General features: G+C 35.1%; 1 protein-coding gene across 3 annotated transcripts in view; it reads left to right on the top strand.

The window, feature by feature from the left end:
- TEC (tec protein tyrosine kinase) overlaps positions 1-15,774 on the top strand; it is a 132,534-nt gene that overhangs the window by 37,774 nt on the left and 78,986 nt on the right. For 2 of the 3 annotated variants that reach the window (XM_007496481.3, XM_007496480.2), the window contains one exon: positions 10,615-10,802. The exons of the other annotated variant lie outside the window; for it this stretch is intronic. In XM_007496481.3, coding sequence (XP_007496543.1) covers positions 10,656-10,802 — 147 coding nt within the window. In that variant the 5' untranslated portion in view covers positions 10,615-10,655. The remainder of the gene's footprint in view (positions 1-10,614; positions 10,803-15,774) is intronic. 3 annotated transcript variants of the gene reach the window in all.

Here is a 15,774-nt window from a genome sequence, read left to right as displayed (position 1 = left end):
GATGTATTCTTGAAAAGTTGTTCTGAAAATTGATTTTTGTACATGAAATCTATTTTTTTTGTAGACTTTAATCGTAAAATTAGAGATATGGTCTCTGAAAAATATGGTCATATTGAATAATGTAGCAGATTATAGCTTAAACATTAATAACAAAAGCAGGTTTTTCATCTAAGAATTTTAGATATCCAAGTTCCCTTTCTGTCCAATGTGTTTTATGATTCTAGTCAACAGAATACAAATGCAAAGGAGCTGGCCCTTTTATTATATCAATAAATAGATCTGAAAAGTTGAATAGAAAAAGTGACATGAACTGAATAGAAAATATTAAACCGGAACATCACTTAATCGCTTAACTAATATGTAGACTCAATTGCCTAGCATTTGGAAGCTGCCTGCAGGATCAAAAGCCTTTTTAAAGAAAGGGACAGTATACATACATATATACACATATTTATGTATATATATAGACACACACATATATATCTGCAAGACAATACTTCAAAAAACAAGTATAATGGAGAGGCTATTTAAGAGTAAGTGAAGTAATTGGATATAAAACATTTTCAGAGCATCAAAGTATAAGTAGGTTCCTTGGAGATCCTCTAAACCAATTCATACCTGAAGAATTCATTCTACAATATAACACATATAGCCATCTAGTTTTTGCTTAAAGACTGTAAGGTGGAACCCCTTGGCTTTCTAAGCAATTTGTCCCACTTTTGTATTACACCAATTATTAGGAAGTCTTTCTTTATATAAAACCAAAATCTGCATACTTGTCACTTCTACTCACTTTTCCTTAGATAAGTTCTATGGGGCCCAGTTAATTACTTTTTTACATATAATAGCTCTTCAAATACTTGGAGACAAACTTTTCTGAATCTTCTCTAGGCTAAATATTCCCTAGGTGCTTGAATTATTCAATATATGGTATGAACTCAAGATTCTTTATCATCATAGTTACCCTCTCAAACATATCAATTCTGGTTCTGAAGTGTGGTCCACAGATGTGAATACAGTAGCCTAGATGTGTTCTAGTAAAAGAATTAATCTTGGATACTATCCTTCTAATGAAGCAGAAGTTTGAATTTCCCCATTAGAGTATGAGCTCTTGGAGTGCAGGGACCATTATTTTTCTCCTTTCTTTGTATCACAATATTTGACTTGGATTAATCCTCTAAAAAATTCCAGACCTTTTTGCAAAATGAATGCTATGTAAACCACTTCTCTTCCTATCTTATATTTATGAAATTGAAATTAATTTTTCACTCAGCTACTTATTAAATTTTGTCAAATTAGTTTTGATCCATTGTTGCCTTGTCAATGTCTTTGTGAGTTTTGATTCCATTATCTAGTATTTTTGCTCTTCCTCTCAGCATTGTTTCATATTTGCATATTTGATAAACATTGCCATCTATTAATTATCCACTTCATCAGTATAAGTCTTCCCTATAGTGACTGCAGATCTTTGGGACTCTCCATTAAAGGCCTTCTCCTAGTAGCCCCTGATCCCTGCTTTGCCCATAGACCCTGCACAACCACCTTCTCAGAGGAAGAGTGATATAGTAGATGGAACACTGAGCTTGGAGTCTGGAAGATGATGGCCTCAGATATTTCCAACCTGTGAGATCCTGAACAAATCACTTAGTCTGTCTGTCTTTCTTTCTTTCTTTCTTTCTTTCTTTCTTTCTTTCTTTCTTTCTTTCTTTCTTTCTTTCTTTCTTTCTTTCTTTCTTTCTTTCTTTCTTTCTTTCTTTATTTCTTTCTCTCTCTCTCTTTCTTTCTTTCTCTCTTTCTTTCTTTCTCTCTCTCTCTTTCTCTCTTTTTCTCTTTTCTTTCTTTCTCTCTTTCTCTCTCTCTTTCTCTCTTTCTCTTTCTCTCTTTCTCTCTCTCTTTCTCTTTCTCTCTTTCTCTCTTTCTCCCTTTCTCTCTCTCTCTTTTTCTTTCCCTTCCTTCCTTCCTTCCTTCCTTCCTTCCTTCCTTCCTTCCTTCCTTCCTTCCTTCCTTCCTTCCTTCCTTCCTTCCTTCCTTCCTTCCTTCCTTCCTTCCCAGGTAAAACACAACAGCTAAGAACTGTCAGAGGCCAAATTTGAACCTAGGACCTAGGTCTCTAGGCCTGGCTCTCAATCCACTGAACCACTCACCTCCTCCCACTTAACTTTTCAATATCTTGATTTCTTTATTCATAAAATGGCAATGATTATATTACTTATAATCTTAAGGTTCTTATAAAGATTAAATAACACTTTAGGAACTCTGCAAGCTTTAAGATGCTTATAGAAATGCCAGTTATTGTTATTCTGGCATTAGACTCATTTATAGCTTCCTACTATATCTTTGTAAACATTAAGTTTATAATTCCAAATCTCATAAGTTTCTAAAGGACTCCCTCCTATTAATGTAGCTTTCTCCTAAATCCCTAATTTTATATTTATTTTTTTCACTTGTCATGTCCTTTATTCAATGACCTTTTATAATTTTCCTCCTGGCCATTTCAGGTTGACCAGTTATGGGTTGATTATAAGTTCTTGGTTAGATTGACATTGAATATACAGAGAAAAAGGTCAATAAAGGAAAACATTATAATGCTGATTTGATGCAATTTTTGGGATAATCTATATGTAGGAGGTCTTTGTTTTTCCAAAATATAATTGGCAACAAAAAAGGCCAGGGGGCATCTGGGTAGCTCAGTGGATTGAGAGCCAGGCCTAGAGATGGGAGGTCCTAGGTTCAAATTTGACCGCAGGCACTTCCCAGCTGTGTGACCCTGGGCAAGTCACTTGACCCCCATTGCCTAGCCCTTACCACTCTCCTGCCTTGGAGCCAATTCACAGTATTGATTCCAAGACAGAAAGTAAGGGTTTAAAAAACAAAAACAAAACAAAACAAAAAAGGCCACTTAAAATGAATCCATTTTAAACAGCATCCTACCTTTCATAGTAAATAGTTGGGGTGGGGGGAGATTTGATTAGGCCTTTATATTGAGAAATAAAGTTTAAAATCATGAAAATAAATTTAATATTTATTTCCAATATTTAATAAAATTTTTATCCTAATTATAATTATATAGTATTTTTAAAAAATGAACATAGTATGAATTGAGAATTGATTTTTTGGCACAATTTTTCATGTTAGGGCAATATGATATCCTTAACTACACTTTAACTTTTGTAGTAGAATAATAAAGAGGGTTGTTGTTACAGAAATAAAAAATCTGCAGAAATTAGAGAGACTGATCAACAAGGTAGAATATTGACATGGTAGGTAGAGAAAAATGCCTTTCATCAAGTGTTAATTCATTAGTGAATATTTTCATGTTATGGTGACTTTTGTTTCCCTCCATGAACTCCTAGGGATCCAAGATGGCACATTGGTGAAGAGTTGGACTTGGAGTCAGGAAAAACTAGATTCAAGTTCCAACTTTGGCATATACTGGTTGTATGACTCTGGCATGCCAATTAACTTCTTAGTGCTCCAGGCAACTGTGCAGGACTATAAGTTATGAAGCATGTAAATTCTGATGTAAATCTGCTTCCTTAGAGAGAGTTTTCTCACCAGGAAGGCCTATAGAAGAATGAAATGACAGGTTTAGAAACAAAAGCAAAGTAAAACTCTTAATTGTGGGGACTCTGATAATGAATCTTTGGATACCAAGAACCCCCAAACATTTAAAATAACTATTTCATTATCAGGGTTCTCATTTTCTTTTCCAGTGATATCATGCCAACTCAAAGCACTAGCACTTCTATGCTCTTGAGTAATCTTACACTAAATGACTGTACTGATGATACAACCAAATAATGATGTGCTTCCAACACGTTGTGATGCTTTATCATTATAACTACCTCAGCATGACACATCGCTGTGATGCTCCAGAGGAGTCTAAACTCTTTAATTGGGTTACTGTTGGTGATAGATGTACAGTCCTTGAATTAGTTCTGTTTATTGAGCCTGGGCAGTGGTTTTAGTTAAGGACAAGTTGAGCGGCATATCAGAGGAAGGTGGTTTCATTTTCTAAATGAATATGGAGCTGGAGGACATATTGGAAGAACTCATTTCTCTTTGGAAAAGGATATTATCCCTCCTTCTAATAGGAACTTCCTGGCATTTCCTTCTTGGAGCAAATTGAGATTGTTTTCCTTCTTTCCTCACAATGGACATCTTTGCTTAAGGGGACATGCCTGCTCTTGTTCTTTCTTATTCTCCATCATAGGATGCTTCCTAGTTCAAGTATAACCCTCCAGGGTGGACACAATGGAATAGGGATCTGCTCTTCTATTATACCTACACCACTTCTATTAATTGGTCAACATTTATTAATCATTTAACTGTGTGACAGGCACTATGCTAAGTGTTGGGGATACTAAAAGAGGCAAGAGAAAGTCCCTGTCCTCAAGGAGCTTACAGTTTGTCTACTGAAAGTGCTTGCAATATGATTCTAGATATGAGCCTTCTGCAAACTTGAGAAACCTGCTTCTTACTAAGCTAATTTCCTTTTAGACATTAGCTGTTGGATTTCCATCTCATATCACTTTCATATTATTATAAATTAAAATGAATATTGGAGACTTTATACTAAATTCATAGTATTATTATATTATATTATTATATATATTAGTAAAGAGAAGGAAAGAGATATAAAGTAAGGAAGCAGAGTCAGGAAAGAGACATTATAGGAAACAACCTATATTTCCTAATATGTTCTACCTTCCTCAGGGAACTTCTAGGGAACCATTTCTTATAACAAAGAATTTTCTTTAAAAGTTTATCAAAACTAATCAATATATTGAAAAAGGCTGACATTCTATGCAGTGTTCCATACCCACAGTCTTCCATCTTTAGTGGAGTGTATGGGGTGCTAAAGGAAGACCAGTACCTCTGGGTATGAAGGCTTTCCAAGCCCTTTTCAGGGATACTCTCCAACTTTGCTGTCCACTTGCCACCCAGCTTTCACTTATGGCTTCAAGAGGCATAGAATGCACGTGGACTTACCCTGGTAAACTCTCTTAGCAGGCAGATTAAATCAGGTCAGGGGTAACCAAACAGCATCAAATCTATTGGTGAGTTAGGGAGGTGTTTACCCCAAATCTGTGAAGATTTCCAGGGAGGAAGGAGCAGGCAAGAACAGTTTGTTCCAACACAGGAACTATATGAACACAACTACAAAACACTCTCCACACAATTAAAACTAGATCTAAACAATTGAAAAAACATTGATTGCTCATGGGTGGGACGAGCTAACAAAATAAAAATGACCATCCTACCCAAACTTATTTATCTATTTAGTGTCATACCCATTGAACTACCAAAAAACTATTTTACTGAATTAGAGAAAACCATAACAAAGTTCATTTGGAAGAATAAAGGATCAAGGATATCCAGGGAAATAATGAAAAAAAAATATAAAGGAAGGTGGCCTTGCAGTCCCAGATCTCAAACTATATTACAAAGTAGCAGTCATCAAAACAATTTGGTCCTGGCTAAGAGACAGAAAGGAGGATCAGTGGAATAGACTTGGGGTAATTGACCTCAGCAAGACAGTCTATGACAAACCCAAAGACCCCAGCTTTTGGGACAAAAATCCAGTATTTGATAAAAACTGCTGGGAAAATTGGAAGACAATATGGGAGAGATTAGGATTGGATCAACACCTCACACCCTACACCAAGATAAACTCAGAATGGGCGAATGACTTGAATATAAAGAAGGAAACTATAAGTAAATTAGGTTAACACAGAATAGTATACATGTCAGACCTTTGGGAAGGGAAAGATTTTAAAACCAAGTAAGACTTAGAAAGAGTCACAAAATGCAAAATAAATAATTTTGACTACATTAAATTAAAAAGGTTTTGTACAAACAAAACCAATGTAACTAAAATTAGAAGGAAAGCAACAAATTGGGAAATAATCTTTATAACAAAAACCTCTGACAAAGGCCTAATTACTCAAATCTATAAAGAGCTAAACCAGTTGTACAAAAAATCAAGCCATTCTCCAATTGAAAAATGGGCAAGGGACATGAATAGGCAATTTTCAGTTAAAGAAATCAAAACTATTAATAAGCACATGAAAAAGTGTTCTAAATCTCTTATAACCATAGAGATGCAAATCAAAACAACTCTGAGGTATCAGCTCACCCCTAGCAGATTGGTCAACATGACAGCAAAGGAAAGTAATGAATGCTGGAGGGGATGTGGCAAAGTAGGGACATTAATGCATTGCTGGAGGAGTTGTCAATTGATCCAACCCTTCTGGAGGGCAATTTGGAACTATGCCCAAAGGGTGATTAAAGACTGTCTGCCCTTTGATCCAGCCAAAGCACTGCTGGGTTTGTACCCCAAAGAGATAATAAGGAAAAAGACCTGTACAAGAATATTCATAGCTGCACTCTGTGGTGGCCAAAAGTTGGAAAATGAAGGAATGCCCTCCAATTGGGGAATGGCTGAACAAATTGTGGTATATGTTGGTGATGGAATACTATTGTGCTAAAAGGAATAATAAAGTGGAGGAATTCCACGGAGACTGGAACAACCTCCAGGAAGTGATGCAGAGCAAGAGGAGCAGAACGAGGAGAACATTGTACACAGAGACTGACACATTGTGGTACAAGAGAATGTAATGGACTTCTCCAGTAATGGCTTTACAATGTCCCTGAACAATCTGCAGTGATCTACAAGAAGAAAAAAAAACTACCCTCAAGCAGAGGACAAACTGAGGGAGTAAAAAGCAACTGCTTGACTACAGAGGTTGAGGGGACATGATCGAAGAGAGATGCTAATTGAATACCCTAATGCAAATACCAACAACAAGGAAATGGGTTCAGAGCAAGGACACATGTGATACCCAGAGGAATCCAGTGTCGGCTAGGGAAGGGGTGGCGGGGCTGGGGGAGGAAAAGAAAATGATCTGTTTCCAATGAATAATGTATGAAAATGACCAAATAAAATAATGTTTAAAAAAAAAAAGAACAGTTTGTTCCTGTGGTCATGAAGGCAGCTAAAACAGAAGCTGAGGAGCACTTAGAGCTTGGTCAGACATCCAAGAAGCCAAAGTCCTTCTCTGCCATCATCAGTCCTCTTGACTTTTGTCCTGCTACTAGACTTTGATGAGTGTGAGAGAGTGAGATTGATGTCGTTGTGCAGCTCTACCTCACTTAATTCCAAGTCATGCACAAGTCATAAGACATCATCAATGTTGACATTTTTAATCCTCTTTGAGTTTGAATTACTATCTTCCAAGAAGATGGGAAAGGGGATTTCCATATCTTTTCTTTGGCTATAAGGTTGGTTGTTATAATTTCACAGCATAATTATGATTATTTTGTTCTATCTATTTCCATGGTTGTAGTAATTATTTATACTGATTTTATGTATACTTTTATTTATTTTCATATTTATTTAATATTATGTACTTATATTCATACTTTATTTATACTTCTTCCAGTATTATTGAGTCATCACATAACTTAATTGTATCACTTTTTAAAAGTTAGCTTAGCTTTACAGATAAAGACAGAAATGTGAGATAAGCATTTCCCTTTAATCAAAATTTCTCCTCTTTACCAGAATTATGACTAACATATGAGGATACCAAAGAGCTATATGTATATTGTCATTCAGTTACTTCAATCATATCTGACTCTTTGTGACTCAATTTGAAGTTTTCTTGGCAAAGATACTAGAGTGCTATTTAATTTTCCAGCTCCTTTTATAGATGAGTAAACTGAGGTAAAAGGATTAAGTGACTTGCCCAGGGTCACACTGATAGTAAATGTCTGAGGCTAGATTTGAACACTGGACTTCCTGACTCCAGGATGTATGAGGACACTAAAAAAGAGCTTTATGAATAATTGACCATTATTTTTATGGAAGGAAATCATGTATCATTAATAAGGTGATTTTTCTAGGTACAGATTGAAGGAAAGAAAGAGGAGTATTTTTTAGATGTTTACTAAGAGCAATCCATTATGCTAAGCTCTGAAGATACAAATCCAAAAAGCAAAGAAGTTCCTGTCCTCAAAGAGCTTATTCTTTTCCCATCTTAATATCTTTTATTTTTACATATCCTGCATTTCACAATTAATGTTTCCTCTTTCTTTCCCAAAAAAGAAGTAAAGAGAAAAAAGGTCAGCAAGACTAATCAACAAATCAATCTCGTTTTACATTCTATCTGAAGTTCCATAGGCATAATCCTTTTCCTTTTCCTCCCCAAAGCAAAACAGAGAAATAGATGCATTCATATATTTGGAGCCAAGATGGATCATTATAATCCCAGAAAATTTCATTTCTTTTTTTGTCTTGTTCTTCTAATTTACATCATGGTAGTCATTGTGTATATTGTTTTCCTTCCATTTTTTTTACATTCATTCATATAAGTCTTTTCATGTTTTTCTGTATTCTTCATATCCATTGCTTCTTCCAGTGTAGTTAATAATATTCTGTTAGATTTATGTACTGCTATTTGTTTAGCCATTCCCCAACTGATACTCATTGACTTTATTTCCAATTCTTAGTAACCACGAGCCAATGCTGCAGTGAGTGTTTTGGAGACTATGACATTTTCTTTCTGACTCTAACCTTCTGTGTTGCATAGGGAGTTAGTTCTTTTTTCTCCTCTCCCATGCTGATAAGAGGGTTTTTGTTTTTTTTATCCTGTGGGCAATGTGGAACCAGAAGCTTTTTTAATAGGACACCTGAAAGCTTTTTTAGATAGATTAATTTCATAGGGATAGATTGATGGGGGATCATAGGATGTAGAGCTGAAAACGACCAATTCAGCTAGAGTTTATGAATAGTAGAATAAAAGTTTTTAAAAGGTAAGTTGGGGCCAGATTGTAGAATTTTAAGTCTGGTAGTGGTCTTTGAAATAATTCAATTTATAATTCCTTCATTTTGAAGAAGAAAAATATAAGACTTAGCAATGGGAAATGACTTACTCAAAATCACAGGGATGACTTAAAAACAATTTTTTTTCATTGATGCCTAAAAATACCACATTAGCATTGCATCCTAATGAACCTCCCTCCACTCCACCTGGTTGGAAACTTCCCATGGCATGTTGTATAGAGCAGTGGATTTGAAGTCAATTCAGCTCCTACCTCCATCATTTCCTAGTTGTGAGATCCAGGGCAAGTCACTTATATTTTCTCAGACTCAGTTTTCTCATCAGTAAAATGATGATAATATAACATCTTCTTCATGGTTGTTATGAGAATTAAATAAAGTAAAATAGATAAAGTACTTTGGAAACCTTTGCTTATATTATTTATAAAAGTATAACAAATATAATTTATATTAATATAAAAATACATAACATATTTTATATGAACATATGTGAATTATATATGAATATAAAATATACAAATGCACATGAATATATAATTTATATGAATATAAATAAATTGATAAATAACTATAAAATAATGATTATTATAACAAAGAAATGTAATTAAACATGATAAACTAGTAGGCCAGCCATGTCTGACAATATATATATTCTATACCTGTAATCAGTACCTTTTTTGATGAGAAGAGGGAGTTGTATTTCATTTTTAATTTCATCCTATTGATTGGTTATCAATAGATTTCTGATGTCTTTCTAGGTTGTTTCCTTTTTATTATTGTGATCATTTAGTAAACTGTTCTCTCTCTTTTTCTCTTTCTTGATTTATGAATGAAGTGTTCATGTTGATCAATTCCTATAACAATATGTGGGCAATAAGTTTCTGCAATTTCCTCAGAGCTAGTGAGTCTTTGCACAAGTACAGGATGGAGATGATTGAGAGAATTAATTACCTTATAAACTTTTGATCCACCTGTTGCATTTGGCTATCTAGAGTGAAAGCAGAAGTGATTGATATATGTGGAGAATGGTGACAGTCTAAGGAAACAGGGAAAGATGATCAATGTGGCAATTCTACTTTTCTTTTTTTCAGAAATGCCTGGGTCTGAAAAGGGGATAGGCTAGAACAGAGAGTAGATTCATTCATTCATTTAATTCAGCGATATTTTTCAAATTCTATTTCTGTGGAAAGCAGGAAAAAAATTAGAGTGCTAATTGTCAAGTCATTATAATATCATTCTTTATCAAGGGTTCTTAACCTAGGGGTTTATTAACTTGTTTTTGAAAAATGTATTTAGATAACTGGTTTCGTTATAATCCTATGTATTTTATTTTATGCATTTACCATTGCTATTCTGAGAAGCAGTCTATGGTATTCACTAGACAGCCAAAGGGATCCATGAAACAAAATAAGATTAAGAACCATTGGTTTGTATACCTGTCCTAATGTCTGCTGTGTCCACAAGGAATCTCAAAATCAGGGTTGCTTTTTGCTTTCTTATATGACCCATTCCTCTCTCTCTTTTCCCAGCATATTAAGCAGCCCATTATTCAAACTGATATGTACTTGGATTAATAATTTTTTGTGACCAGAAAAGAAGGTAATTTCCAGGGTGAAAATAGATGAGTACTCCAAACCTAATATAGTCATGAAATATGAAGTTTGAGACTACTACTTTCTTTAGTTTATGGTAAGGGGAAAATCAATTTTGCCAGGAATTCTGGAAAATTAAAACAAAACTTTCCTCAACTGTCTCTTTTCTCCGTTTAGAAGATTGGATTTTCAATGGCAGAAAAAAGAAGAGTAATCAGATGACCGAGATGAATCATAATATTCTTCTTGAAGAGATTCTTATTAAAAGGTCACAACAGAAAAAGAAGACTTCACCTTTAAACTACAAAGAGAGGCTTTTTGTACTAACAAAGTCTCTGCTGTCCTATTATGAAGGCCGAGCAGAGGTAGGAGACAATCAGCATTTACTTTGTCTCTTTTTATGTTGGTGATGATTATTCTGTCTCATTCTCAGTGAGAGAGTAGCTGGAAAGCTAGTAGCGGGACATTGGGCATTTATTTCCATATTCTAGGTAACTCTAAGCCTATCAGTTGCCTAGAAGGTGCCAGTTTGCCTTAATAGAGGAAATTCCCAATCTGGAACTCCCTATACTTATGAAACCAAATAGATATGTTAATAAAATTTCCCATCTTCAATTTTTTTGCCTAGGTTTTGGGTGTGATAGTTTTACTCAAATTTATTATATTATTCTATTGAAATAAAATACCTATACCAATTCAAGCTGTAAGTAGTTCATGAAAAACGTGTGTGCTGTATGATCTTTTCCTAGAATGCATCTTTATTCATTATAAATTCTTTAATGCATGTCATTTGTTAATGTTTTGGTCATTATGTCCTGTTATTTGTATACTGTCCAAGGAAAAATTGATCAAATCTTAATGGACACTGAACATTCTATGAATTGTTTACATCAACCTGAAAAACAGGATCTGCAACTTTTTCTTGTGGTGAAGAGCTAACTTGCTTCTCTGAAGCCTCTATTAACTTGAAGGCAATGGGGAAGCCTTACCTACCATTATGCCATGGGGAAGAGGGTGTGGCAACAAGTAGGGCATTTCAAGTGCTTTGGTTTCTGCCCATCTCTCTCACATCACTGAAAAGGACCATGGAAAAGAGTTCCTCTAGGGAACCTACAGCCCTCTTCTTCCCAAAATTCTGTCTCTTCCTCCCATGTCATCCAGGGGAAACTTCAGATTTGCATTTCTATTATTGCTTTGGTAAACTGAATTACCCCAGTAGGTGATTTCCAGTTGCCTCATAGTAATCAGGTATGGGATGATATGATATTGGTAAACATAATTTTTAGTTAGCCACAATTTAAATGATACTCCTCATCTCCTTTCATCATCTTCATCCTGCTTCTCTTAATGCATTAGCTAAAAGAAAGTAATACTTCTTATTTGCTATTTGTATGGCAGGTTTAAAAAAATGGAATGTAAAATTCAGTCTAGGCAATCAACCATTGAGCCAAGCTGTTTCCTCAAAGTCTATTATTTCCAAGTCAGTGTTCCATTTTCTAGTAGTAAGTTTTTAATCTTGTATTTTTTCCTTATAAGAAAGACATTTTATCACATGGTTACTGATTAGCTCACATTTCTGCATCATTAAGTGAGTTTAAAAAGGATCTTACTGGCAATCTACAGGGCCAGTTTTATGTTGTTCATATCAACAGATCTTAGATTATACTTCAAAGAACATCCAAGAATTCATGACCAGTGTTGTTTCGATCTTACAAAAGCTGTTTAGGTAGGGACAGTCCAACCCTTGAGTTAGTACTGAAATGCTTGGGAACTGGGGCTGAGGTTATGGAAGGGAAAAGAATTCATCTTGGAAACATTAGAACAGTAGGGAGTTAGATGGTACAGACTTGCTTTGACTTGGAGCCTGGAAGACCTAAGTTCAAATCCCACTTCAGACATTGACTAGCTGTGTGAACTAGAATAAATCACTTAATTTGTTTTATCATCCGTTTCCTCATCTGAGATGGGGCCAATGAATTTAGTGATACTCTTAGCATCTACTAAAAAGGGTTACTGTGATGTTTAAATGATATAACAAAGGTTACAGAGCTTTGTAAACCTTAGATCACTACAGAAATGCTAGTTGTATGTTTCAGAAAGCAGGCATAGGAGGAGCTTTTGCTAGCTTTGACGTGAAGAACATGTACATCTTCATCTGTGGTTTTTATTCAAGTGTGCAGTTACTGCTGAATGGCTCCTTGTCCTTGGGTTTAAGTCTGTAGAATTGCCCCTTTGAAGTGTAAAAATAGAGATTTTGAATCCCAGACTTCAATCCCCAGAAGTCCTTGGTATTTCCAAGAATTCCCTATAATCTCAGAGACTGAAATGTGAAGGCAGAAGCTGCAGATGGTGATAGAAACATTCAAAGAATGTAGAGTAAGAAAATACTGATGCATCAGTATTAATTATGTCTTTCTCTGTCAGAAGGTGAGATGGAGAGAGCAATGGAAGTCAGTAGGACTGGGCTTTCATCTTAGCTTTGCCATCAATTTGTTGAATGACTTTATATATGTCTTGTACCAGTTTCCTTACCTATAAAGTGGATGATCTGGACTAGCTAAGATTGATTCCATATCTAGGGCTTTATTCTAGTTGAATAGCAAGAAGACAAATTATTATTGTTATCATTATCGACATTGGTAGTTTATTATTTATATGTAACTTCATGGTTGACAGTGACATTTGGAAACAGACTCTTTCATTCACATCTTTTTAGCCAAAAGTCAAGATTGCTTGTGAGAGGCTGTTTCGACATGTATGTGGGAAGATTAAGGTTCCCATAGGATTCCTCAGGCTGAGTTTGAGCTGGATGGGCTGATTATTGATTTTGTTCTTGGGCTAGCCTTAGAAAACTACTGAGAGCAAGAGGTCAGGGTTGAGATTTCAGGGGGTTCCTAGTGGTTCTCTATAAGAGCAGGATTGACCTGGAGTGAGTTAGCATCACCTGGGTGAATTTTGGCACTATTTTTTCTATCCATCCATTATCCCCTCCAGCCCCACAGATTATATACATGATTTCTAGATCATATTTGATGAATTTCATGGATGTTTAGTTCATACCTGTAGTCCTGGTGACTTTTTACTCCACCTCCCCACCCCCCAAATTCTGGGAGAGCATATAGGATTATGGGCACATAAAAATCATAGAGCTGAAAGGAGCCTTAAAAGTCATGTCAACCAGTGGTATCTAACTTGAATAGAAATGGACTGCTAAACCATCCATAAGAATCCTTGTGAATAGCATCTTAACTTAGAAAACCATTTATTGATTCTATGTTCTATTATGTTTTTATTTATTTTGTTAAATATTTCACAGTTATAATTCAATCTGGTTAGACTTGAGTTGTGATTTGAGCAATCTTTCCATTTTACATAAAAGGAAGTTAAGTACTTGAAAATTGAAAGATTTAATTTTAAGCTAGAACAGAGCAGAGTAGAGATCTGAAATCAGGTTTACTGTTGTTCTTTTTGCTTCATGTTTTTTGGATGTCATTTCTGTATATGAAATTTCTCCCCCTCCAAAGAATGAATCTTTATTTGTGACACAGACAATACAGCAAAACCAATTATTGGCAGAAAATCACATGTAGCCTATGCTACATTCATCAACTGTAGAACCTTCTCTATCTACTGAGAAGGTACAAATTGCCTTTCTTCATATTTACTCTATGAACTACATTAGACATTAGAATTAAGTATTCATCTTTATTTTATTATTTTCTTTGTTTACATTGTTGTAATAGATATATATGTAGTAGATAGATTATTTATATCTTGTTTCTATAATATAAATTGGTGTTATCTTTTGTTTTAACATTGCCTATATGTAGTAGATAGATTATTTATATCTTGTTTCTATAATATAAATTGGTGTTATCTTTTGTTTTAACATTGCCTAAATTTACTTTTGTATTTTCTCTCCCTCTCTCTCTTACAAGAAAGCCATCATATATAATAAAGAATTTTACATAAAGCAAAAAGAAAAAAAGAAAAAATAAACCAAACTAATCAATACAAAAAAAAATGACAATCTATACAGTGTTGTACATCCATGGACCCCTTATCTCTACCATGGAGTAGGAGGAGGTGTCTTCTTATGTCTCTTCTTGAGGTTTATGAACTTTTGTAATTTTACAATGATTACTTTCAATTGGTGTGTGTGAGAGAGATCTAGATATAGGGAGTCTTTGTGGATATTCTCTTCTCAGCTCTTTTTACTCCACTTTGCAGCAATTCATTTAAATCTTTTCATTCTTTTCTCTATCTTCATTATAGTAATAGCATCCCACAACATGGTAATATTCTATTACATATAGGTACCACATCTTGTTTAGCCATTCCTCATTTGAGGACATCTGTGTTGTTTTCAGTTTTTTGCAACTACAAGAAGGTTGCTATAAATATTTTGGCAAATGTGGGACCTTTCTTATCACTGAGCACCTTGGGATATATATCTAGCAATGAATCATTTTAGATACTTTATCTACATCATTGGAGGATACTTGTCCTCTGAGGCAACTGGGCTTACAGTCCAGGTGTAATTATTATCTATTTGCCCTCTAGGGCCAAGCAGAATGAATTTAACACAACTGCATGATAAAAACCTCACATATTTGAAGACAGCAATTGGATTTCCTCCTGCCTCATCTCCAATTTACCTCTTCTCCAGGCTAAACATTCTTTCACTTGAGCCAATTCTTTTGTGGTGTGGTTATATACCTCTTATTATTTTGATCTTCCTCTTGGATGTGGTTCCAATAGCCTTTCCTAAAGTGTAATGCAAAGAACTGATGTACTACTGAAGTGGCATGAGCAAAATAAAATACACTGAGATCAGACCCTTTTTTATTTAATGAGGAGAAGCATTATATGGCATAAAGTAGAGGGCATGATGAGACTTGGAGTCAGAAGACCTGAGTTTGGACCCCAGACCTGCCACTGCCAGGAATTGCACTACTTGTTCAGGATACAAAGAAAGAGAAAAAATGGTCTATGCTCTCAAGGACCTCCCAGTCCAATGAGCAAGAAAACATGCAAATAACTATGTACTGGATAAATTGGAGATAATCAACAAAGGCAATGCACTAACATTAAGGAGGATTAGAGCTGGCTTTTTCTAGAAGGTGGAACTTTATCTTGGATCTGAAGGATTGAAAAGAGGACAGGAGATGAAGGAGAGAATTCTAGTTATGGAGGTCAGCTAATGCAAATGCCCATAGTCTGGAGATGGGAGAATCTTTTCTGAGGAATGATTAAGGAGCCCATTGATGTCATTGAATCTCAGAGGGTGTGAGATGGATTATAGGGGTAAGAAGACAGGAAAGGTAGGAGGGAACC

The sequence above is a fragment of the Monodelphis domestica genome, chromosome 6 (genome assembly GCF_027887165.1).
Source record: "Monodelphis domestica isolate mMonDom1 chromosome 6, mMonDom1.pri, whole genome shotgun sequence".
Taxonomy (NCBI): Eukaryota; Metazoa; Chordata; class Mammalia; order Didelphimorphia; family Didelphidae; genus Monodelphis; species Monodelphis domestica.
This window is presented reverse-complemented; position numbering and strand designations above follow the sequence as displayed.